The sequence below is a fragment of the Abrus precatorius genome, unplaced genomic scaffold, assembly GCF_003935025.1.
Source record: "Abrus precatorius isolate BTA unplaced genomic scaffold, Abrus_2018 Scaffold8, whole genome shotgun sequence".
NCBI lineage: Eukaryota > Viridiplantae > Streptophyta > Magnoliopsida > Fabales > Fabaceae > Abrus > Abrus precatorius.
In genome coordinates, this window is record NW_020874428.1 from 20,266,314 (window position 1) to 20,292,919 (window position 26,606).

The 26,606-nt window shown below is 31.7% G+C and overlaps 3 protein-coding genes across 7 annotated transcripts; 2 read left to right on the forward strand and 1 right to left on the reverse strand.

Annotated features, from left to right (window-relative positions):
* Positions 1–1,476: 1,476 nt before the first annotated feature.
* Positions 1,477–6,722, forward strand: LOC113846584 (U-box domain-containing protein 12). The gene is made up of 2 exons (XM_027475029.1): positions 1,477–1,840; positions 5,623–6,722. The coding sequence occupies exons 1-2, from the start codon at positions 1,521–1,523 to the stop codon at positions 6,446–6,448; spliced, it is 1,146 nt and encodes a 381-aa protein (XP_027330830.1). The 5' UTR covers positions 1,477–1,520; the 3' UTR covers positions 6,449–6,722.
* A 3,080-nt stretch (positions 6,723–9,802) lies between these two features.
* On the forward strand, positions 9,803–12,382 carry LOC113846442. The gene is made up of 2 exons (XM_027474727.1): positions 9,803–10,113; positions 10,341–12,382. Exon 2 carries the CDS (start codon positions 10,377–10,379, stop codon positions 12,084–12,086), a length of 1,710 nt encoding a protein of 569 aa, XP_027330528.1. The 5' UTR covers positions 9,803–10,113; positions 10,341–10,376; the 3' UTR covers positions 12,087–12,382.
* Positions 12,383–14,194: 1,812 nt separating this feature from the next.
* Positions 14,195–24,170, reverse strand: LOC113874952 (ribonuclease E/G-like protein, chloroplastic). Of its 5 annotated transcripts, none has more exons than XM_027513278.1 (14): positions 23,847–24,170; positions 23,311–23,414; positions 22,420–22,601; positions 21,631–21,883; positions 20,486–21,543; positions 20,058–20,375; positions 19,883–19,924; positions 19,303–19,427; positions 18,261–18,408; positions 17,674–17,746; positions 17,349–17,461; positions 16,746–16,865; positions 15,940–16,095; positions 14,195–15,080 (listed from the first exon to the last, which is right to left on the reverse strand). In XM_027513278.1, exons 1-14 carry the CDS (start codon positions 23,921–23,923, stop codon positions 14,901–14,903), a joined length of 2,949 nt encoding a protein of 982 aa, XP_027369079.1. In that variant the 5' UTR covers positions 23,924–24,170; the 3' UTR covers positions 14,195–14,900. The 5 variants fall into 5 exon arrangements, with proteins under 5 accessions (XP_027369079.1, XP_027369082.1, XP_027369083.1 ...); XM_027513281.1 differs by having other exon boundaries at positions 22,420–22,614; XM_027513282.1 differs by having other exon boundaries at positions 20,486–21,554; positions 23,847–24,155.
* Positions 24,171–26,606: the final 2,436 nt, after the last annotated feature.

The following is a 26,606-nucleotide window of genomic DNA, read 5'->3' on the forward strand; positions in this document are numbered from 1 at the left end:
TAAAATAATACACTTCATTTCTAGTGTTTTATCAATTTACGACCTTACCTGATTTTTTTTGTTATGACTAAACCTTCTAATTTGATTGAATAGAAATATGACTTTACGCATTTATTAACTCCAAAAGAATAAGATTAATATTCAAAATGTGAAGGTTGTGAAAATGCTGCTTGGAAAATTCTCAATGGAGTTCCTTATCACACTTTCTAGCGCTAGCTATGTAACAATTGAAGTGACAAAAAATAAAATAAAGTTACAATTCCTAAAATTAAAAAATAAACAAATGATGTAATAAGTACAACAGTTACGTTAATACCTAATCGAATTCTTAATTTCTACCGACATTACAACTCACCGCATTTCTCCTAAAGCTCATTCGGCACAAAGCCGATCTTATAAAATCAACCAACATTTATCACTTCAAGCAAAAGCTAACAAATTATGAAAATTAATAATGAAGTATATTTAAATAACACTCATCTACCTAAATAGGAATGCTCAACGTATGTTTATAAAAATAGAGAAATGCTAAAAAAATAATAAATATTATTAATAAACATGTTAAAATTCATAAAATAACATGAATTTCCTTTTTAAGTTAATAATTAATAAATATTATTTAAAATTTTATATTTTATAATAAATTTTAACAAATAATAAATATTAGGTTAAAAAGTTATAAATGGAAGAGTAATTTATTATGTCTTTTCTTTTCAAATACAATTTCATATTGTCACTTTAATCTTCTTTTTCTGTGGATTCTTATCCCCCTTTAGAAGAATAAAAAAAATGCAAAAGTTAAGTTTACGAGTACTCTAGATTGGTGTTAGATGAACATGTGCAAAAGTTATACTCTTATTTTTTATATACAACAATTTTAAGCCTCGATAACGAAACTTCATAGAGTTAATTATTACATTTTTTAATATAATTTTCTTTCTTTATTTATCATTCACCATAGCTCCGTAAATTAAATATTATTTTGTTTATTTTTTATATATTTTAAATTGTTAATTTTAATTCCTTTCACTTAGGTAATTTGATAAAAAAAAAGCATGTAAAAATTTATGTTTTCTAATGTTATTAGTTATAATTTATTTTAAATTTATGTTAATAAATTTTTTAACACATTTAGAAATACATATTCGATATATGAACAAAAATTAATACATCTCAACTTAAGTTAGCCATATTATTACTTATCTCTTATTAAAAAGTAAAAATACCAAATCAAAAAAATTGAATGTTTAGATTTTTCAGAGATTAAGAATAAAAAATAAATTTAAATAATTAATAATGATTTGTTAAAAAATATTATTATATTTTTATAATTACGTTTTTAATAAAATTTATTACTTTTAAATATGTTAACAAAACTCAAATTAAAATATTAAAAATATATTTAATAATTTATTTATTTATTACTCAGGAAAAAATAAAGAAATATATCCGGATTTTGGGGGAGGGGTTAGGAGCAAAGAAGGGTTGGGCGAGAGACAGTGGGAGTGAGTGGGAGAGACATGGGAGAGGGAGAGAACTTGGAAGTAGAAACAGAGACAGAAACAGAAGCAGAAGGAACATCAACATGGAACCTCGGAAAACATAGGCAGATACTGGAGTTATCGGAGAAGCTCATGAATGGAAACCTCAACACAAAGATTGAAGCTGCCAGAGAAATCAGGAAGCTCGTTCGCAAATCATCGTCATCATCCAAAACACGTTTGAAACTTGCCGCCGCGGGTGTGATTCAACCACTCGTCTTCATGCTCTCTTCTTCCGACCTCGACGCTCGTCAATCCTCTCTCCTCGCTCTTCTCAACCTCGCTGTTCGCAATGAACGGTACGCAACCCTACCCTCCCAAGATGCATCCTTTTTCTCATTTCTCAATTGTCTCTGCCATTTCAATTCAAAGGGTGTGAATGATCTTGCTTTAGACAAATCAATGTTTCAATTTCCATTTTTTTCTTTAATATTATCAATTTGAGAGTCTTAATGTTATTAGATATGCTTTCTGTTTTATTCTGTGCAGTTCTCACAACATAACGTGACATTTTTTACTGAGTTTCCGTGATTTAATTATTATTGTTTGTAGTAGGGGTGATTAGACGGAAAATAAAAAGAAAAATGCTATTGCTACAACAAATTTGTTGTAATTTTTCTACAAATTAGAGAGATAAGGGAGTGATTACATGGGTAATGTAATTGAGAGTGACGGAGAAATTTTTGTTGTTGTAGAAATTTGTTGTTAGGGTTGCTGGAATCATGCCGGGATGCCTCAGGGTACCTGCAGTGACATTCTAATGCTCAAGTTTGTTTTTGGATGAAGTGAGTTTATACTGAGTGTGTCTAGGCTAGAAATAAACACATGTGAGATCTTTTTTGATAAGTTCCCTATTTAATGTGCCTCTAAGTGGCATCTTTACCTGGACCTGCTAATGATTGTAGTGATGGACAGGAAAATTCTGTTACTTGTATGCCAACTCCTTTCGGACACGTGTTCTGTTTTTGTCGGAGGATGATTAGAATCGGGTATGGGATGCTCATTAAATTGTATCTAGGTTCTACCCAATCAGTCAAATAAGGGTAATGAATTGGGTCTTTTTGGTTGATGGAAATGTCGTTTCTATCCAATTAAGCAGGCAAGAATTGGCATAGGTTTTGGCCCATTGCCTTGATATGGTCAACTACCCGAACAATGGATAAAGAACATGGCATGAAGTTACTTGTGAAGATTGCTAACCTTCATAATTAAAGTGGATACTAGATTAATAAATTACTAAGCCGTAGTTATCTAACTGAGATTTGAATTGTGAATCAGAATACTTAGTTGTGAATCATGAATCGGATCGTATCATGAATAATAGCAAGATTCATGATCAATAATGACAACTAACATAAAATAGTTATCAATAGCGCATGTTCACAACACTTTCGCAGCAGAGCAGTGGACAGCCACCACACTTCAATAGCAGTACATTTTCTGTTTGCAGGTGTTGCAGCCCTAAAAGCCGCATTCTGTGGTGCTGTCCCTCTGCAATGGAGAAGCTGAATGCAGAATTCCATTTTGGCCCTCAAAACTGTGTTGTTTTGAGGGTTATTGAAGGGCAAAGTATCTTTTCAGTTTTTCATAAAAGTTAAAAATCCCTAACCCTGCTTTTTTTTTCCCCACGCTTTCTCTTCTCTATTCAAGACCTCTCTTCTCTCTGTTCTGCCTCTGTCGACCAAACATCTGCAGCAGTTTCCCGGCAACACTTCAACCTTGGCTCTTCTCTCTATTTTTCCATTCTGCTTCCTCTGTTCTGTTCTTTGCTGTTTCCTTTCTATTGTTTCCTATCTGCAACCTTTAAGATATTTTGATTTTCTCATTCTTTTTCGTTTTTAACTTGTATGCTTTGCTTAGGACTTGTTAATTTTTATTGATTATTATGAATATGTCATGATTCTCAATACTTTTTGAGCACTACATGTATAATTATGCACACAATATAGATTATATGTCTACATAAAAATTTTAAAATGCTGGTCAAACTTGCTATACCCTATCCGGCAATATCGTTTTGGGGGCGACTATGCACCTCTATCCAGGATTGATAATTATTCATAAAATATACTTTTAACATATAGAAACATTTGAAACATACTGATATATTAGCATTCTAAAGTCTAAATTCATTGCATAACCAATAAAATGAAATATAAACTTCAAAATGAACCAAGATTCAAGTCATAAATCAAATTACAACCAAAAAAAGTGACCACACAAGTTTAAGTGGTTCAACCATCAAAAGGAAAAAATATCAATTGAGATTTGACATCAAATTCTTGTTCCAGGTAAGTTCATCTAGTGTTATCTCATCCATCATTCCCAATATTCAATATCACTTAATTCATCCTCGTCCTTTGATATCAAAAACCTTGACATAAATGCATTTTTTTTCAAATGCCTTGAAACACTAACTCTTTATCTTTCAACATTCATCATTATCCTTTGTTTCATAGATGTAGATGTACCTTCCCTTTCCTAGGAGATGACTCCATTGTTCTCTTTTATTCATTATCATCTTGGGGTACCGACATCAAAACATTGTCGACTATTTGCATCTTCAGATTTTTTATTATTTTCTAACAACTTCAGAAACGGCTATCTAATTTTGTCCGGAACTGATGTACTAGCATTCATTTGTTCCCACAACAACATGGGGTAACACTTTCAGAGTGGTTCCACATGACCTGAATGTTTTTTTCTTCCTCTTTGTTTGACCCATTTTACCCCCACTAAAACAACATTGCAGCAATGACAGAGTAGGGACCTAGGGGACCAACAAACTGTGCAGCACTGTGGGAGGAAAAACAAAGACTTAAACACTATGGGTGTAGAGGGAACATGTCCAAACTCCAAAATGAAGAGGAAAAGCATCTTTAAGCCTTAATATCTAATATTCTGACTTTGAATCATGCAAGAGAAAGATATGTCGCTATCATTCCAATCTTATAAAATAATTCCTTTAGAACCAGAGCCTGACCTGTTTTTTCACATGTGACCTGGACATGCTCAAATTGCAACATTCAACTCAGATATGTCGTGATTCTTATGATCCAGAAGCCATTCAAACAATTCCAGGTTTGATTCTGAGTTTATTTCAATTCCCCTTGCAATTTATGTCCATTGCCAAAGAGAAACACGGAGCAAGGAGTCTGACATGTGTGCGATTTGCCAAGGGAATTGTATTGAATCACAATTTGAATAATCAATTTGTGTTTCTCTTAACCATGTAGTCGACAGTTTTTGAAGTTGCTCCACATCTTCCTGCACAAGTTACGTTCTTGTGAACCAGCAGCTGTGAATGTTACAAACCACAGGGAGAGAAATTTGCCATGTAAATAGATTGCCTACCTACAAGTATTAAACATGGACCAAACGTGAATTTTTTTTGTCCCTCTGTTTTCTGATGAGGCATCTTAAACCATACTTCTCAATTCCATACTAGTGAATTTTAGAATACGTGGCATTACCTCTATTACTTCCTATTAGGTGGTTCCCTCATTTAAAACAATTTGGTAGGATGCAACAGAAATTTGGCAGATCTTTTCAATGTTGAGCAACTTGATCAAGTTCAAGGATAATAATCCTAAGTATGCAATATTTGTATGATTGTATCTAATGTCTTGGCTAGGCTAGTGATGTTGATTTTTGTGAGCATTTATACTCTTTCTTCATATGAAATAAATATTTATTTTATGGTAATACACTGACAATTGAGAGAACTGGTTGTTAGCTATATAAATCCAATCTGATCATTAATATGAGTGCTTTTGCTTATCTTTGATTGCCAACTTGGCTGATTAGGTGAAAATTCTGGCAGACACTTTTGGGGTATTGCATATCTCAATTATTAATTTTCTGTTTGAACTCTATAAAATTCATGTTTACTGGATATGTTGTGCCTAACAAGGGCAAAGCATTCTGCATCATCTTCAACATTTTGTTTTACAGCTCTATTTGCATTACTTTGTGATTTTATGCTTTTGATCCTTCTCTTCATTCTTTTCTTTTGAGTTATGTTTCTCTTAGGTAGGAAATTTAGTTCTCTGTATAACATGTTGGAGTTCATGTGTATTAGAAACAAAGTCAAAATAGTGACAGCTGGTGCCATGCCTCCTCTGGTGGAGCTCCTTAAGATGCAAAATAGTAGTATAAGAGAATTAGCTACAGCTGCAATCTTGACACTCTCAGCTGCTGCACCCAACAAGCCAATTATTGCTACTTCTGGAGCTGCACCTCTCCTTGTTCAGACTCTCAAATCTGGAAGTGTTCAAGGCAAAGTTGACGCCGTTACAGCCCTCCATAATCTTTCCACTAGCATTGGGAATTCCACTGAACTTCTTGATGCAAGTGCTGTTTTCCCTCTGATCAACCTCCTTAAAGAGTGCAAGAAGTATTCTAAGTTTGCAGAAAAAGCCACAGCACTACTTGAAATCCTTTCCAACTCTGAAGAGGGACGAAATGCAATCACAATTGCTGATGGTGGAATCTTAACCCTAGTAGAGACAGTTGAAGATGGATCCCTAGTCAGCACAGAGCATGCTGTTGGAACTTTGCTATCATTATGTCTAAGCTGCCGAGATAAGTACCGGGAACTGATTCTTAAAGAAGGAGCAATTCCAGGTCTGTTACGACTAACAGTGGAGGGCACAGCTGAAGCTCAAGATAGAGCACGCACGCTTCTGGATTTGCTCAGAGATTCTCCCCCTGAAAAAAGACTAACCTCCTCAGTGCTGGAGAAAATTGTTTATGACATTGCTGAAAGGGTAGATGGAGTAGATAAAGCTGCTGAAACTGCCAAACGTTTGTTGCAAGATATGGTTCAAAGGAGTATGGAACACAGCATGAACTGCATCCAGCATAGGGCTGCATCTTGTACTCCTTCTGTGATTCCATCCACTTGATGTGTACCTTTTTTTCCTCATCAAGCAACTATGGACAGTTGAATTTTAACTTGTATATACGTGTTTTCTTTTCTTCTTCCCTTTTGTTTAATGGGGGCAATTAGTATGTTAGGTGATCATCTAAGCTGATCCACATGACTAGTATTGATGTTTACAAGACTAACTTGTGATTGATCTGTGACCTCGTCACTTGCAGTTACACTTGTGTATTTCACCTAGTTATGAACTTATGAAAGATTTCTAATTTACCCGTGCTATGCAATCTTCAATCGCTTAAGGGTGTGTTCAGAAAAAATTATGAAGAACTTGTGAAAATAATCTATGATTCTCATAAATTCTTTTATATTGATTTCAATAAGCTTCTTTACATAATTTATCTGGATAATTTTTTAAAAAAAATTTATGGCAATAAGTTTCATGATCTAGTTTGTGGTATAAACACATCATGAAATTAAAGCATATTGAAAAGATACTTAATTAAATTGTTATTTAGATGTTTCCTAAATACTTGTATAAATTTTTATATTACATGATTATTTTATATTTAAACGGATGATGTGTTAAATAATAATTGGTTTGGTTTACATAATTTGTATGAATACATTTGAACTAGAACTCCTCTGTCAAAAGCTTTAGAAACAATATATACAGAAACTAGTCACTTTGTTTGCTTGCATCTGAAGCACCTTTATTGATTCTATCCCTCTTTAGTTTTCATTGCAATAATAATGAGGGAAATGATTCTCTTTTTTATTTTAGTTAATGTATTCGAAAGTATCAAATTAATCTAATCAATAAACTTTTTGAGCAAAATAAACAATCTACATGTATTATAATACTTGATTGACTGTAGGTAAATTATTAACCAAATTCATTTGACATTCAATCAATCAATATAAAAATTAAAACAAATAAATGAGTCAATTATTTTCAAAATAATATAATATCCAAACATTTCTGTTGATTACTCTTAAATTATAATTTTTGAAAAAGTAAAAATAGTAACAAATAATGTTCAATTGAAGTGTAAAATATTCAATTATATATTAAATATCTAGGGGGAATTCAGAAGGAGGGAAGTATAATTGGATAAGCGAAGGACTATAATAACAATGAGTTTGAAATCATATCTTGACCCAAAATTTTAGAAATTTTCTTTTTCTTGCATTATTTATTTTTGGTCATTTGCATTTTTATATAACTTTTGAAATCTAATTTTTAAATGTGTATTTAATACAATTTTAAAATATAAATTTTAAATATAGTGTCCAAAATATAATATATTTTAAAATACTTTTAAAATTTAATTTTCAAAATATTTTTAAAAAATAACAAAAAGAAGGCAATACAACTACCAAAAATAAGTGGTCCAAAAAGTAATTTTAAGACCTTTAGACAGTCACTACATGAGCCTTTTTACTTTATACTGTCTTCTTCGCCTATCTCACTTTTAAAGACTTCATCATTCAGATTTGAATTTTCAACATTCTTCCACTCAACTGAAACTCTTTCTAGTATTTATGGGCTTATCAACCATGAGTCAAGTCTTTTCAATGTCCCACAACAAGAGAATTTATCTCTGCAATTTTTATTAGGGAATAAGAGAATTATAAAGAATATGAGAGCAACTCTTTTTTGTCTGACAACTAAGATTTACACACATTAAATTGTTTAACGTGAAATGGTTTTCTACTTTATACTATCATTAACATTTAGCATGAAAATGTTATAGATTTTTTTTAATATTGGTCAAAATTTTCAGCTTACTCCAACTATAACTAAGATAAACATCAACAATATCGATATTTAATTCTTTCATAATGGAATTAAGCTGCACACACAAACAGACTAATGATCACATGACTTACAGACTTTCATTAGAAATTAATTTATTAAAAAAGTGTGAAGAAAGTGTCATATATTGAATAAAAAAAACATGTTTTGAACTAAATATTGTCATCTTAGCCACACAAGAAGTTGTGTTAGTATTAACTACGACATTGTTAAATAAACCTAATGAAAAAATTAATTTGTTGAATAAAAAATTTATCAAACTGCATTAAAAAAATTAAACATAATTAAGGGATTAGGTAAATACTTGTCAAATTATAAGCATCAATGTTTTATCCATCTTATATATATAAAATAGAATCTTTACTTTTGAGAGGAGGATATTTTTTATTGTGTTTATTTTAAGATATGTGGCTTCATCATTATTTTTTTTTATAAATCTCAAATTATAAATTATTTTATATTTTCATTATTTTTTTATAAAATTAACTTTATCAAAATTATTACTTTTATTTTTATGTTAAAAATCATTTTCTCATATCGAATTTCAGTTATTTGTATTTAAAATTAATTTTTGAATACCTCTTATTCCTTAAAATTTAAATTATTTATACCATTTATTTATTTACATTATATATATTATTTATTATTTTAAATATTTTAAAATTTAAAATACTTATATGGTAATGCAAATACATGCTAGTCAAAAATAAGAAAAAAAATAAATCACTAAGAACATATTTATTTTCCTTTTTAAAAATAGTTTTTTATTTTTAAAAATAGAAAACTATTTTTAGAAAATAAAACAAACATAATCTAACTAATTTAATTATTTGAACATTTAATAAGTGACACTCTTCATAATTTTTGTTACATATTTTTTTATTTTAGGACAAATATTAGTAAAACACTTATATGCTTCTACAGTAATGTTATGTGCAATTTTACTACTAATTTAATAAAAAAATTATTTACTTATAGTCGATATTTTAAAATAATCTTATTGTTTTATACAGATACTTAAAAAAAAAACCACCTTAATATAAAAACACAACAAATATATATTTCACTTTAGTTATTAAAAAACATTTGCCTTCACTATAAAACCTGGTGTGAATGAAACCCTAATTTAACTGTCCAAAAAAGAGTAGTACACGTGGCAGCTTCAGCAGAGCAGAGTTGAGCGGCTGCGTGATAATGCTTCACTTTACAATTACCTTTTTGCCACTGTCGGTGACCAAGTACTTGTACTGTATATATATGGCTATATTGCCATTATGTTATTATTACTATGTCACCAATAACCCAATATCATAAATCATGTCCATCCCATTAATAATTAACTATTAAATATACATACCAAAAATATCTTAACTTTCTTGCTTTGCTTTAAAATTTTTTTTTATAGATATTAATTTATCAGCAAATTCTTTCTAGTAAAGTTGCTAAAAATTAGCAATTTCATCCTTTTATAAGCCAATTTATATTAACAGAACTTTTGAGGAATAAAAACACAAATAATCAAATTAATAAGTAATATCATAATAATAATACACAGAATGCATTGCCATGGGTGCGCATTACGCCAAGATCTCCAATCTCAACACGTCATTTCAGATTTTCTTCCATGTCGTGGGGCGCATTCCGCCCATAGTTTACTGTATCACAATCTCACATTTTCTTCCCTTCCTTTTTTTCTTCTTCTTTTTTTAGTTTTTAACTGTAAAAAATTTGGTTTTTGTGTTGACAACTTGCATTACCTTGGCACAGCACAAAAACCTTTTTGTGAGTGAGAGAGAGAGAGAGAGAGAGAAAGGGTGTCAGTGATGCCCTTTTGCTTGATTCCTCATTTGTGAAGATAACAAGATTATCAGGTTAGTAATCAATTTTGCATTCAGATCTTGCAATTTGGATAAATGGGTATTTGGTTACTCTCCACAATTTAGCTTCTTCTTCTGCTTCCTTTCATTTTCAGATCTTCAAATTTCAATATCTGTTTTCTGCTTCTTTTTTAATAAAAAAAATGGAACTTTTAAGCTCTTTTCGTTGTTTTATCTCATTTTAGCTTACTGGGTATCATTGTTTTTTCATGTTAATGAAGGATACATATCTGGGGGTAATCTAATTCACAATAGCAATGTTGAGTCGGTCTGCATTTTCTAGAACTGGAAGTTTCAGGCCTGAGAATTTGGGTCAGAATGCCATGGCTATGATTGGTAATGTTTGTTTCTCTGTGTTTGTTATTGGTGTATTGGTCTTTACCATTATAGCTGCCACTTATGAGCCAGAGGATCCCTTGTTTCACCCTTCAACCAAGATAACCACATTTCTAACTTCCAAATCCAATGCCACTTTCAAGTCTGATAACACTGTTGTTAGAACTGGGGAGGATTTCATGGCTGCCAATGAAACTGTGTTTGGCTCCATTATTAACTCAACTGATGTTGAAAACTTGGTTAATGCCGAATCCGGTGGTGGTGGTGATGCTGCTGCAGCCTCTCAATGTGATGTGAGTGGCCCTATTGATTGTAGAGACCCTGAGGTTTTTCATTTGATGATGAGGGCAACCATTGAGAAGTTTCAGGATATCCATTTTTACCGATTTGGGAAACCGGTTCACGGTTCCAATGATAGTACTTGCGATATGGCATGGCGGTTTAGGCCTAAGGAAGGAAAGGCTGCTGCATTTTACAAGGATTATAGGAGGTTTGTGATTGATAGGTATGAGAATTGTACACTTAGTGTTGTTAGCATTGGGGAATACCATACTGGTGTGAATGCAAGGAAGAGGAAGAAGAATCAGAAAGCTGGGCTAGAGAAGACACCACCGAAGCTGGACATGTTAAATGCCTTACCTGTTGTTGGAGAGGTTGTTAATGACAGCCTCCCTGTAGTCGAGTCTGAAAATTCGTTTAGTCATGGTAAATACTTGATTTATGTGGGTGGTGGAGACAGGTGTAAGAGCATGAATCATTACTTGTGGAGTTTCTTGTGTGCCCTTGGGGAAGCTCAGTACCTAAACCGAACATTGGTTATGGATTTGAGCATATGTCTGTCTTCAATTTACACTTCATCAAAGCAGGACGAAGAAGGAAAAGATTTCAGATTCTACTTTGATTTTGAGCATTTAAGGGAGGCGGCATCTGTATTGGACAAGGATCAGTTTTGGGTGGATTGGAATAAGTGGCAACAAAAAGATGGGATGACACTTCATCTTGTGGAGGATTTCAGGGTCACCCCCATGAAGCTTATGGAAGTGAAGGATGCTTTAATCATGAGAAAGTTTGGATCTGTTGAGCCGGATAACTACTGGTATAGAGTCTGTGAAGGAGAAACAGAATCCATTGTTCAAAGGCCGTGGCATTTGATATGGAAATCAAGGCGGTTGATGGATATAGTGTCTGCAATAGCTTCAAGGTTAAACTGGGACTACGATTCTGTTCATGTTGTGAGAGGGGAAAAGGCAAAGAACAAGGAACTTTGGCCTAATCTTGATGCACATACATCTCCTGATGCGCTTCTTTCAACTTTGCGGGACAAGATTGATGAAGGAAGGAACCTCTACATAGCAACAAATGAACGTGATACATCTTTCTTCGACCCTCTGAAAGATAAGTATACCACTCATTTTCTTGACGAGTATAAGGATCTTTGGGAAGAAAATAGTGAGTGGTACACTGAGACAACAAAACTCAATAATGGTATTCCAGTAGAATTTGATGGTTACATGAGAGTATCCGTTGATACAGAAGTGTTCTTGAGAGGTAAAAAGCAGCTAGAAACTTTCAATGATTTGACCAGTGATTGCAAGGACGGTATTAATACCTGTAATGTTGCAGCAAACTAATGTGTGAAATATACTCACGTGTACTTTTAGCTGTTATATGTGTTGCATTTGAGAATTTGTAACCTTTAGTTTTAACAGTGAGGAGTAAAATCGTTTTGTATTGTAAGAGTAGTGGCTACTTTGAAGTTTTGTTATTCTTAATTGAAATTTGTTTCGTGCTTAAATACCCAAGTATTATCCGTGTAGATGCTGAAACAAAATTGCTTATTTTGATCCTATTTTTTATGTTGTGCTTACCCTTTTCTACGCTAAATTTTCTAGAAATTCCAAGGTATAATAATAGCTATTTTAATTGTCGATTTGTTTGGAAGGTGGCATAAGTTATTTTTGGTACTTGATTTTGTTCCCTATATTGAGGCATGGCATGGCTGTAAAGACATGAAAGATATTTTCCAAAGATTGAAATGCTTTTCTTCATTACCATAAAGACAATATGAAAGGGTTGTTAAGGAAGCTTTCAATGTGCGTATGAAGATGTTAGTGGCAGGTTAAACATTAAGTAGAAAAAGTGTTTGTTAAGCTTTCACTATTCTAAAAAAACAAATCTAAAGAGACACAAAACAAATCACTCACGAGTAGGTGAATTGAATGTACGTTAAAAAAAGTTCCAACATAGTCCTTCCCTGGTTTTCAATGTGTTGTCATTTGCTTTTTTCAGTGTTATGTCCTGCGATGACACTTAAATTCATTATGGTGTTACACATTCTTTTAATATTAGTTTTCAAATTGGACAAATTTTTGGTGGCTTAGGAAACCCGGTAAATTAAAGAGAGAAAAAAGGGTCCAGATTCACTAAAAAATAAGCTAAATATGATCAAAAGTTGTTAAAAATCAATTCTAGAAAATTATTTTGAATATTTTTTTTAAAAAAGCTGAATTTTCATTTTATAAAAAAAATTTTAAAATATTTTTAAAAATAAGTAAAGATTTACGTGAGATTTACACATTAATTGTTATTATTTAACTATTCAATATAATTTGTTTCTTCTGTAAGATATATAATATGATATTTTTGCGTTAATTTAAATTCTCACTTTACTCAATAAATTTATAATTTTATGATTTATTACTTAATATATTGTACAATATTAAATATATAGTACCCGTGTTATGTCCAACAAAAATTGTTTCAAATTATCTGATCATTATAAATTCAAGACAATATTATTACCTCCATTCCCATTTGTTTGTCCGGAGAGAGAAGAATAAAATTATCTCTATTTATTTGTTCACGTAAAATTTCAAGACTATCACTATTTTTTAACTAATATATTTTTGCTAGTATAAAAACTTTATGAAAAATAAATAAAGCATTTACACTAATTGAGTAGTCCAAAGGTAAAAAAAAAGTAAAAAATTAACAAATGAGCAAATTATGAAGTTTATCAATTAATCCTAACAAATAAATAGTTTCTTTGATTTAGACAAACCCTTCCCTCTTTAGCCAAATAAATAATAATAGATGTAGTAATTGCTTTTCTTTCATTAATACCTTTTTACTCATATAGATATTTGAAGTACAATAAATAAAGTATTTACACTACTTGAATAGCCTAAAGGTCAAAAAAGAGAGATCCACTGATAAAAGACAAATTAAGAAGTTTATTACATAATTCCAAAAAAAGAATTAGATTTTTTAGTTTGTTGTAATTTTTTCTCTATAAATAAAAACACAGATAATATTTGATTATCAGTTTGACTTCAATTTAACTTAACTAAATCAATGAACAGTGCACTAATGATTTCATTGATTCAATAATTGGTATGATTTTGAACTGCATTTGACAAAATAATGCCATTTCCATTTACTTTGTCGGAGAAAGGGTCAATTTAACCCGTGTTTAGTAATCGATTATTTCTGAGAAATAATAGTTTTCTTTTGCGAAAGGTTTCTTACGAAATTGACAAAAATGTTTTACTAAACCAAACGTGTACTAATTTCGAGATGAAAACTACACAACTAGTGTATACATCAATTCTTTGAGCCATCAGCAACACAGTTCTAACTTGAGGCACAATAGTGCGTATAATTTGTTAAACTATTTTGAGTAATGAAAATAGCACACTAATTATAAGGAGGGGCAGAGTATAAAGGACCATAAAATGTTGAGAGAAATCATACAATAATATTAAAAAATGATGTACAAAAATAACAAATTCAGAGAGTAGCTCTATTGTATCAAATTCATGTTGTACAAAAACACAAACCATAAATTTGGCAGGCTCTGAATGACTCTGCTCATGCTGTTGTGCATTATGATGACACTAACATTTATCTTAAACTATTGTTTTTCCCCCCATCTCAGACAGGAAGTCAATTTTTCCATCATTGTAGATTACTTTTGCGGATCATACTACCGAGTCTGTTTGGTTAAACATGAAAACCAAGTTTTTTCCCTGGACAGAAAATCATGTTTCAAAGGGAAAAATTTTCAATTCCTTCCTGCACTACAAAAAACAGGCCTTCAATGACTGCTGGAGTACCCTGGTTTCCCTTTCTTATCCTTTCATGGCAGTTGTTTGCTTTGATAATTTTGACAGGGAATCTAAATGAAGTTGTAAAAAATGGTCATTGTCACCACTTGGTAAAAAGTGTCGTTCTTTACAACAAAACTGCTCATTGTGATGAGTTTTCGGATGGTATATATCCGCCTAAAAGCTGCATCTATAACAGCTTGTTTCTAACTTACTCTCAAAAGCAAACTCAGATTTTTTCGCTCTTCAACCCTGCAACCTTATTTTTCTCTCTTAAGAATGGCATAAACAAAATTCATGTGTGCAAGACCAAAACCTTATTTCAAGGTAGAACTGTGTTTATTTTCCCCTAGCCTTTGATTTTTTTACTTGAACTAGAGTCAGATTTTGGCCAGGCTTGTTGGTTCTGGCCTCTGAGGATCTTAACATTGAAATGGCAACTTGATGCTGGTTTTTTTCCACCTTGTCATCTGCAAATGATTTGACCTCGAATGCTCCTCTAGTGAACCCTCTGGCAACCTGAAGGATTACAGACAGCAAATCAGTGCTAAGCAACGCAGGACTTCAAAATTATGAGCATCTGAAATAACTGACACATCAATCATTTTCATAGAAATGCTTTATCAATCCAAAATCACATTGGAGTGCTAGTGGAATACTCTTTTTAACACCCTCTTAGTTATTGGGTAAAACTGATTGAAAACTAAAAGAAGTACGTGAGAATAATTAAATTAGGAATAAAAATCATTAAATTATAAGTGGATCCCCATGTTTTTTGTGATTGTTAATAAAATTCAACCAATAAATAGGAGTGTGTCAGAAAGAACATGTTAGAGAGTGTGTTACTAGCATTTATCAAATCACATTTAATATAGGCTTTTCCACCAAAAATCTATGAAAAAAATTACCCCATTAAAGAAAATTCCAACCTAGCTTTTCTGAAGAGCTCAACTGCGCTTGGGTATCATTCACTAGACAGAAATGTGATATGTAGTGAAAGATGAAGTCTAGGAAGCATTCATGAAATAGAGGATCCAAATAATGATGATGATAATGACACAAGTGAGGGATTTGCCCACACCTTGTAATGTAAATCCAACCCTTCCAATACTCCCCTTAAGCTATGGCTGGTTACAAATATAAAGTATGGTGACAAATTAACAATGGCTTTTGTAGCTAACCTGTGGGCATTAAGAAACTAATAAATAGTAAGAGTTTTTATTGGAAATCACAGAGGGGAACATACTATCACATTTTTCAATGAAAAAAAATCTACCTTTGATTCAACTAGTGCCCTAAGTGGGTTAGCATTTTCCATTAACAGCTGTATAAGCATAGCAACAATCATTGAAGCAAAATATCCATTGATCAGTTATACCTTCAAGAGAATCCAGACTTTGAGAGAACTGCTCAATACTGCAAGTCTTGTCTTTTTCCCTGAAGTCAGGTACTCACACATATGATGGTCAACCCTCAGAATAAATTTCGGCCACGACTTGGGCTTTTCAGGATCTGCCTTATGGTCCATTGTTGCCTGGAATATGAATGAAGACATACAAGAAATCACAAGCACTACAATGAGTAACAATGCTATGGAAGTGAACAGAAAACTATTATAATATACAGAAATGAGCAACCAATAATTAAAGAAAAAAGAAGAAAAATACTAGCTCCAATTTTATTTATAAGAAACAAATACTTAATTCATCAAGATAGATAAAAAGTAGTTATATATTTAAATTTATACTTTGTTCCAGAAATACCTATAGTATTAATTAGTGTCTTCCATATTAAATGAATATATGTATCCACTTATATGAATTAAGGGTGACTACTTTGGTAACATAAATCTCATAATAAATAAAGGTATAAAAAGAATTTAGCAATTAATGCATTTGAAAATAGGTTTTTAATTATTATATTTTGGATAAAAAAAATTTGATAGTTATTTCTCATAAATAAGACCAGAAATAATATATTTCAGCAGGAAATATGCATTAGGGCAGGCCAATAGGGAGACCCTAAAGTCCTCTTACACAATAGATAAAGCTTTCACAATTCTAGGTGCCCAAGGCAATGTCAAATAGAACTTCTCAATTGTCTTTGACTCTTAGATTCTAGGTTTCTTTTTCTCATTGCTCTTATCGCTAAAACAAAATTCTGAGATTGATAATGTCCACTTACAAGAAGCCGACAGATTTGCTGTTCAATTTTGGAGAAGGACGTCTCTAAAGCTTCAACCCTGCCTGCGGCATGGCAACAAGCACATGGTTCACTTATCATGAATGTCACACTTGGTCGAACCTGTTAACCATTGACAAAGCATTTGTAATTCATTACAATGAATCTTAATAAACTAAATTGAGTGCTCCAACAGTTATCAGAGGAGAATGCAGCTTAGAAAAGAAAATGATAGTTCAAGCATTATTCTTTTCAATCTACAGCCATTTTAGAGTGTCAGTGAGTTGAAGCAAGAATGAAGGATGGTGATTGACAAAAAAACAGGAAACGAAGTAAATTTGGGATACTATTTGAGAAGTTATACTTGAATATAACCATTGGAAGTAAATATAACAAAAGAAAAGGAGGGGAAAGTCATTTAATGTTTCATTTGGAACACATCTATCTATTTCCACACTTGTCCTCAATTTTTCCATTTGAACAAATCCAAATGTAGGCATATGTTTTGCATCAATGTACAACCATTGTAATGTTGCAGTATAGACTGTGCATAGTGACAATGGGGTGATATATAGCTAATACATTCACCATAGACTAGCAACATACCCTCTTTCGTGTTATTTCCATAAGTCCATGTCTAGACAATTCAGAGACCTTCACCATTGATTTGTCTCTCTCAATGGCTTTCTTGACTTCTTCATAGACCAATCTTTTATTTGCTGATCAATAAGAATCCAAATTTAATAAATAAATACATTGATAAGGACTTTAAGAATAATAACACCACGGGAGATGCTTCATCTTTAGTTGCTGATTTTAAAACTTCAATCAGTGACATTAAAAATACTCTAAACATCTATCTGAGAGGCCTTTTTCCCATGACTTAATATATACTTCATTTGCACAAAAATTGTGAGGGAGTTCTACTCACCTTCGTCTGTCATATCAATGAAATCTACCACAATGATGCCACCAATATCCCGTAGTCGTAACTCCCTTGCAATCTGTAATGCATTGTTTCTATTAAAAAAGTGCACTGCTTAGGATGAAATAACGTTGAAAGACAAAACACAGCTATAAATGTTTTGTAGTTTAAAAAAATAAGAAAAACCAAAAATGAAATCAAATCCATACTCAATAATGAAAACTTCATGATTATCTTACAAGATTGTCAATAGAATTCCATAAATTGTATATGTCATTCCACAAGTATTAGTATTCTGTCTGTCTTATTTATTTCTTCACATTCTCTAGCTGTTTTACTTTTATGTCGGAGGTTGGTTTGAGGAATTAAAATAGAAAAGGGCAATATGTGCCAGGCCAGTATGACCACTGTTCAAACTTAGGAGCGCTCCCCATGCCAGTATAGTGCACTATTGGTAGAAAGAAAGAAAAAGTAACGAAGAATAAACAGTTCTGCAAGAAAAAAATAATAATAGTACCTTCCTACAAAACAAAAATGCAAAGTTTATCTTACTGAAGCCTAAACAATAATAAAGGGTGCAGCATCTAACATACTTGTTTTGCAGCTGCGAGATTGACATCTAGAATAGCTTGCTGCTGTGAATTTCCATAACCAAGCATCCCATGTCCTCCATTTACATCAATAGAAACTAATGCCTCAGTTTGTTCAATGATTAGGGAACCTCCATTAACAAGTGGAACCCTATAAAGTGCACATAAAGAAAGGTAGCAAGTTAAGAATATTAAGAGTTCACAGTGACCAGATCAATTGACTTTTTATATAAGAAAATCAGCAAAAGACTGCTATTTGTTGTTTGGCCATTTTCTTTTAATTTTTTAAACAATATTACACTGAATGACTGGGCTCTTGCGAAAATTCAATGACTCGATATCAGGCAAAATAAGATTAAGAGTTTGTTTGCTTAGCAATTTATGAATGCCTTTTATAATTGATAAAACTCAATTATGATTTATCCCAAATAACACCAAGAACTGCATGATTAAAAATCAAATATTTCCTGTCATCAGCTTAAAAATTTGACAAAAAACTATCATGAACATTCCTACTACATTTTAGATCACTAGGTTGGTTTCTATATAAACAATCTATTGGAATTATAGAGTTTAGGTGAGTGATAAAAGAGAGAAATAAGCCAATGAATAATCTTACGTCAATATCAATTTGATGTATTGTGTGATGATACAAAATACTAATCCAACAGTCTCTGTATACTAATATTAGATGAAGAACTAGAGTAGTATACTAGTACTAATATTACTATTACAAGCTCGAGCCTATTAATGCAATAAAACAACTAACCCTGATTAAGCAATGAAACATAATAAAATTAGGAAGTGAAGACTAAGATTGCCTCATCAATTAGATAACTAATTAATTCCAGAATACATGCAAAAGATATGTTAAGATATTCTAAAATATTGTAAGATGCACTGAAGATATTTTAAGGATATTCTAACACAATCTAACAAAATAACTGAAAAAGGAAAAAAGATGATAAGGACAAGCCAACAAGGATAAAACACATTAGAAGTTATATGTGGATGATCAATAACAAAAGAAACAACAGAAATTCACCTTTTGCTGAGGATATTGTCAATCTCTCCTTCAATGTTGAATTCATCAAACAGGGGAACTTTTTTATCATATAGTTCAACTCGATCACAAAGATCAGGGGCAATATCCTGAAGGTATTTGGTCACCTGACCATTAAATGAAAAGGTTGAAATCAACAAAAAGGAAGCGTCAGTTTATACATTGAACCTTAAATTAGTCACTGATAAAAGTTTTGCAATTACCAAAGATAATAATACCATTTATACAGCACTATTTGACTAAAAACACTGGATCAGCATGCTAACCTAGGAGTGTAGGACCAGATATTTAAATAAAATTTTATACACATGTAAGATATAAGATTTAGTTCTTCACTTTTTTCCAGGCTTAGACTGGCTTTTGCTAATAGAAAATGGTGATCCAGCATTTGTCAGCCTATCCTACAGTTCGGTTCACAATCCAATACTTGCAATGAACTACCCTACTCTTTTTTCATTAACTCTATTTATGGGGGGAAGAAAAGCTACTATTTTGTATAAAAACAGATATGTTCCAGTCCTAATAGTCCAGTGTAGCCTTCTGCAATTAGTTAATATCATACCTCATGAAATGTTCTTGGGGAGTCAACCACCATTTTCTTAACCTGAATATGTCATGAAAATGTAATTAGGAAAGGTACAATGTAATCTCAAATTTCTTTTCAATATAAATAGACAATGTTAAGTTAAACATTCTTCTAATCAATATAGTGACTTTAAATTAGTAACAGAACTAACATTTTCACCAAAATAATCCTGGACCACTGAGAGAGTTTGACCCATTGCCCTGTGCAAAATTACAGGAACAGCTCCTTCCACCCCTTCATCAGCAGCAAGAGCAGCAGATTTTGCATGTTCCATTATATTTTTCCAAGTTGAAAGCAAACCTTCCAAGTCTTTCTGCAGTTCCTCAAACGAATGACCAGCAGCAACAGTTCTTACAGTAAGGCCAAAACCCACAGGCTGCAATGTCTTTGCTATAACTTTCAACCTAGTGCGCTCAACACCAGAGATCTTTTTGGAGACTCCAATTTTATCACAACGTGCAATCAAAACCTGCAGAGACTCTGGTTCAGATGAAACACAGCATGGATAATTTACGAGAAAAACCAAAAAGGATGTACAATCAAACTTTATGCAATACATAACCATAAAAGAGCACATACCCAGAATCTACTTCTTAGCTTAGGATAAGCAGTCAAAGTTGGACCCTTTGTACCAAGGTCCTCCTTGACAACTTGAACAACTATTTTGGTTCCCTTGCGAACTTGGATCCATTTGTTTTCTCCGGAAGCCAAGTGGGTTGCTCTCTTTGTATCTTTTGCTTGCCAAATATGGGAGTTGACAGATCCATTCATGCCAAGAGGAAGAGAACTGTTATTTGTTTCTCCTTCTATATGGACATCACTTCCCTCTATATCATCCTCAAAGTCTGCTTCTGCTTCATCATCAACCATGCTACCATTCACATTTTCCTTAAGAACTTCTGAAATATAAAATTCGTCCTCTCCTTCATGCTCATCATAGTCATTGTGAACAGATTTTAAATAACCATCCTCAGAATGTATGTCTGATATTCCATCAGAAACATTAGTAAAATGAGATGTGTGATCATTTTCTCCCTTGAGATCAATATCTTGTTTCTTTGTCCTTTGACGGAATGGAGGGAATATAAATGGCCCCTTGTTTTGCTTAATGTCCATAAAAGCAGGTCTAGAACTCCCAATAGTTACAAAAGCCCCACCCATATGGGGAACAAGCTTTGTGACCACCCCAACATATACACTGTCACATTGCACATTACTCTTGACTGGTTCCAATAATAATTCAACTAATTTGTCATCCTCCAGTACTGCAATTCTTTGCATGGTACATATTGATGAGTTAATAAGTATAATGGTGGAAATAGAGTCCTTTGACATTATATTAGTACTTTCTTCAGGTAACAATTTTTCTCTATCTACCAGCTTCACCTGCTCAACAGTGCCGCCAGTTTCAGATTCATTCGATTCAATTTTATCCTTAGAGACAATGGAAGGGGATGAATGCAGCAACCATGGTTCCTCAGCAGGCTGGTAATTCTCAGAAAGAATATTAGTAGAAGGGGAATCCTTATCATTTGCAATCACCATGTCCTCATTGTTGTAAAGCAATTGATCTTTCAAACCAAGTGTCTCAACCTTTAGAGCATCATTTTCAACGAGATCCCCAATCTTTCCTTCATCTGTCAAACCACTGAAAGCATTTGAGTGTTCAGAAACATATTAGGAAAAACAATATTTAAATAGTAGTGTAAAACACAAAGCAATACCTTTGCTCAGGTAAGATATAGCGGGTTGCTCTAGAAGATATGTTTCCTCAGTAAAGGAGCTCCATGCATGAGCTGAAGACATTTGGGAATCAGACCTAGTCCATAAATCCCTCACCACAATTTTGTTGTCTCCAAGGACCATAAGAGGTACTGACAGAGAAAAAGCTGGTCCAGGCCTCCAAAGAATGTCACTTGAGGACCTTGATTTTGCCTTAATGAAATAGTTATATTTGAAGTTTGAGCCAAAATCAATCTGCAATCATAAATTACAACTGAGTCATTTAATTCATAAGAAAAAAGTGTATTTTGATGTTCATACAATATTAGAAGATATTGAAGCTTAAAATAATAATCTAAATTTAACGGAAGGAAGATTCTGATATAGAATATGCAAAATTTTGTTGCAACAAGTCTCCTATTATTTATTAAGAAATACAAACTACAGTTGTATAACTTGTAGAAACTGTAGAATATTCAAGAGACAGGACTTTTCAAGGGTAGTCGTGTTAAGGATTTCCAGAGATAAAGGAAAGCTTTAGAGATATAAGTCTTCCCTATTAGAGGTTTCTTACTATTATTCCTGACACATTGTGAGTTTGTTTTATATGTTTCTTTCTGTGTATAAGAAACCTATTGGGTTGAACTCAGCTCTAGCCTCCAGGGCAAGATGCCAAGATGAATACAAAAGTTAATCTAAATGTAGAAATATCTCATTTAACCATGTCCCTTCTTTCTTTACAACTAAAATAAATATATAAGATTATATAATTGATGGCACCATCAAATTACCTGAAATTCTGCTTTCCATGTGTTAGCATGCTCCGTAGGAGACATTAGTACAGCCATGTTTGGTTTCCAGCAGCCTAATACAGCAGGATCACCAGTTATGTACAGGAGGTGACTATCTTCTAAATCAGCTTCGACAGTCCAGATGATTTTGCATGACTCATCAACACTAGTGGTCGGCTTCCCTGAGACATCAAACTGCCCAGATCCATCATTCATTCTAAACTGGCAAAAATTATATTAAGAAAGCATATTTTGAACATTAATACCAAAGAGCGGATTCTGTACCCGAGCAGAATCATTTTACTGAGTGATGCAGTATGTCACCTAAATTTTTCAGCGATTATTAAATGATTGGAACAAACTTTGTGAATAGAGAGCAATTTTTTTTTATTAAATGAAGCAAAATATAGACTTGTCTTAAATTAAACCTATTGCATAAGTAAATACTGAAACTACAATCATAACAACCATTGTTCTTGGAGTTAACTACATAACAACCAAAAAACTGCATATGAACATCTTGACAGAAACTTACTAAATAATATCTATCAACGTGTTAATCCATCAGGCTAATTCATTTTTCTAAATCAGTATATGGAAGGATAAAACAAAGGTAACACTATCACCACAAGAATTAAATCCTGAATCCTAACCTTGTGGTCTGACAAAAAGCCAAGGTTGAATCATATTCTATTAATATGTAATGATCAGTTGTATATTAAAATAAGATATGATATGGAAGTTAATACTCGAATAATGCTGTGACAAGGATCCAACAACTACAACGCAAATCAAAGCAAGTAGCCAAAAGAAAGGAGATAACCATATATTTGAAAAATGAAGGGATAAACAAATAAATTAATAGGAGCTCATAAAAGATGTTCAAATTACCTTTCTCAGTTGATAATGCAACTAGACTTCTGATTGATTTATGGTTCTTCATACAGTACATGAATCGAAAAACGCCGTGCAGAGGTACATGATGGCATATGTGCCTGTGCCAATATTAGATACATAAGTGCAACCAAGACTCAACACAAAGGGGGAATGTTGAAAGAAAAGAACAAGTCATTTACACGCCAGCCTACAATTTTAGCTAACACTGTAGCATGAAACTGAGTTCAAACTTCAGAGTGATTTTCCACTCTCTACCAAGTAGCAACAATGAGTGAAAATGTAAACATTTTTTCATCTAAACTGTTTTCCACCTACTGAAAATGAAAGCACAACATATACTAACAAACAAACAAGTGGAAAAGGAAGAAAATTATCTCCCAAAAAAAGAACTTGTAAACACGAAATGGCCATACATTGTTCATTCAACCCATTAATGCTTCTGGGTAGGAAGAATTATCCAATAGAAAATTAAGGATAGAACCATACAACGGAGAATTAAAGGGAAATTAGTGAATGTGAGAGCATAATACCTCTTGGCTGGGATAGTGAAGGGAGTGTTGGAGCGAAAAAGGTGGTGGTGGTGATGCATAAAACCAAGTTCAGCCATTGAAAATAAGAAGAAAAAAGAAAGAAAAAGAAAAAGGGGGAAAGTGTTACGGTGGGTATCTGACAGTATCAAGGTACAACAAGTTCATAACTTTTTGAGGTTGGTGTTGCAAAGGTTGTTGTAGAACAGAGGGTAACTGTTATGCTATGGTAATGGAATGGTTGTGGATAAAATGATAGCGGGTGGTGGTGACTCGGGACGAGGTACTGCACGCAGACACAGACCCACAAGATAATAGGTTCGCTACGCTTGGCGCCTTCTGTAATTGCATATATTACACATTTTATTTTGTACATATCAATCAATTTTTTGTAAATTAAAGTCAAGTGAAACTATAATTTTCGTTTATTTTAAAATTAAATACAATTTTTTTAATATAATTAATCTTAATTTATCAGAAATAATTGAAATGTTTAATTTTAGTCTTAAATTTTTATATTAAAATGTATGCACAGGAAGAGAAGAATATTAAATAAATTTTTAATCCATTAATTCATTACATTCTCTCATTTCACTTGGTAAAAAATTAGGTGAAATAATAATACAAGTAATGTTTTTTTATTTTAGATTCTTTGTATCCAAAAATCACTATAAACTAAACAAACTTATATTATTTTAAAACTTAACCTTTTTTTTTATAACGAATGTTAATGATTATACAACTTTTTATTTGTATTCGTTTTTATTAATCATTTTTAAAATATTAATTTATTTTTATTTTCGAGTGTTTTATATTTTTTATAAATATTTAAAAGTTAAAAATACAAATATTTAATTAAACTTTTAACTCTTATATTTGAATCTCTATGTAATTTTTTCCCTTTAATGTTAACTGTTCGTATTTAAAATTCATATTTTCTCAATTGTTTAAATCAATATTTTTAATATAAAACATCATCTAACCCCAGATAAAAATAAAATAAAGACATAATATATTATTAATTTGTATTAAATTAAAATAATAATGTCCCATATTTTAATTAACGTTTTCTTTATTTTATTTCGTTGTATTCATGTGGAATTACTAAATTCATAATCGAAAATTCGGACAATGAACACATCAATTCTTAAATCTACTATAGTTCCTATGAACCTCAAATAAAAGTTATATTATGCCTTTGTAAGGACTAATGTCTTCAATGCCAAAGATTAACATGATCGATATTTTATAAATTTTATGGCATTATGTGAAATGTTTGCATTACTGAGTACTAATGTATCATTCAGCTAAAATTCATAAGGAGGGGTTAATCTTTTTCTCTTACATACCATTTTGCCTCTCCTTGTATATCCTAACAATAGGGTAAACAAAAATTCAAGAATAGAAAGTTATTATGTATTTTGTATAATTTATATTAAGAAATAATCATTCTTGCTAACTTTTAAAAATATTTTTTTAAAAATAAATATTGATTATTCCTCTACTAAATGACCGGTCATAAAAATTATGAAATAAAAACATTATTTATACATTTAAGTTTGATTTTTAATCTCTGTTGTCACCACAATTTAAAGTTAATTTGTAACTTTTCACTATAATATTTTTATTAAGTAATTAAATTTATTCTATACATGATATATTTATAATCTATATCTGAAAAATTCAAAAGCTAAATTTCACCACCTATTACCTTAAAATTTGTATGCACGTTTTAAACAATAAACACTTTTCACTTATTACTTTGACTGATAATAAAATTAATAATAAACGAATTTAAATAACATGATTAAAATGTTGTTATTGTACAAACTCCACTTCCCTTAAAAAAATTACAGAATACCCAATAAAAGGCAAAAATAAATTGTAAAAAAATGAATAATTAAGTAAGAAAAAAAAATTGAGGAAATAAAAAGCTAGCATGAACAGTTTTTAAAAAGCCCAACACGAGTGTAAGGTAAACTGGAGCCAATCTGCAAGCCGTTCAACTCATGACACATGATAATGGCCCAAAATGAGTCACGTGTTTGGACCAATAAATAAAAACGCCTATTTCCTCACATGAAAACTCAACAGTTTAATCGTATTATATTCATTTGTTCAAAAATAGTTATTTAACTATAATTTTAATTTTTGTTAGTTTAGTTTAATGTTAATTCGAAAGAAGAAAAAAGAAGCATTTTCTTGTAAGTCTTCATCCATAAACTTTAGGAAAAAAAATAAGTGTAATAATAAGACTTTAGTGGAAGCTGATTCTTAAAGTTAAAGTCTGACTTTGATATATTCATATGTTATAAGACATTTTTTTAAAGTTTTATATGGTTTTATTAAAAGCATAAACTGACATGCATTTTTGTTCAACCTTTAAATAAATATATAATATCAAATTATTATTATTATTTAAATGGACTAACCTAGAAGATTTTAAAGAAGCTTTTTGGATAGCCTAAAACTTAACCTTTTTAATTAAATTGACTTTAAAATAAAATAAAAAAGAACTTGACCCCTGAAGTATGATGTAAGTTGGGTCATAAGTTATTAACTAGTCAAGAGTTTGATGACAAATAAGAGTGCTGACGATTCCATTTAGATCAAATTTTAGATTGAAAAAATCATTTGAAACTATTCTAAACAAAACTTGTGGTTCAATTTAAATATTAAATCAGTACATTAATTATTTTATAGAATCTCAAGTCAGTAAATTAATTATTGCAGTAGTTTTCTTTTATCATTTAAGAAATAAAA

Excerpts from the sequence above, each read along its gene's own strand:
- LOC113874952 (XM_027513278.1), bottom strand. The coding sequence starts at position 23,923 with ATGGCTGAACTTGGTTTTATGCATCACCACCACCACCTTTTTCGCTCC. Across the intron at positions 19,428-19,882 it reads CCCCAAGAACATTTCATGAG|GTGACCAAATACCTTCAGGA; the intron begins GTATGATATTAA and ends TTTAATGGTCAG. Across the intron at positions 18,409-19,302 it reads GACAATATCCTCAGCAAAAG|GGTTCCACTTGTTAATGGAG; the intron begins GTGAATTTCTGT and ends TGCACTTTATAG.
- LOC113846442 (XM_027474727.1), top strand. The coding sequence starts at position 10,377 with ATGTTGAGTCGGTCTGCATTTTCTAGAACTGGAAGTTTCAGGCCTGAG.
- LOC113846584 (XM_027475029.1), top strand. The coding sequence starts at position 1,521 with ATGGGAGAGGGAGAGAACTTGGAAGTAGAAACAGAGACAGAAACAGAA. Across the intron at positions 1,841-5,622 it reads CTCGCTGTTCGCAATGAACG|AAACAAAGTCAAAATAGTGA; the intron begins GTACGCAACCCT and ends CATGTGTATTAG.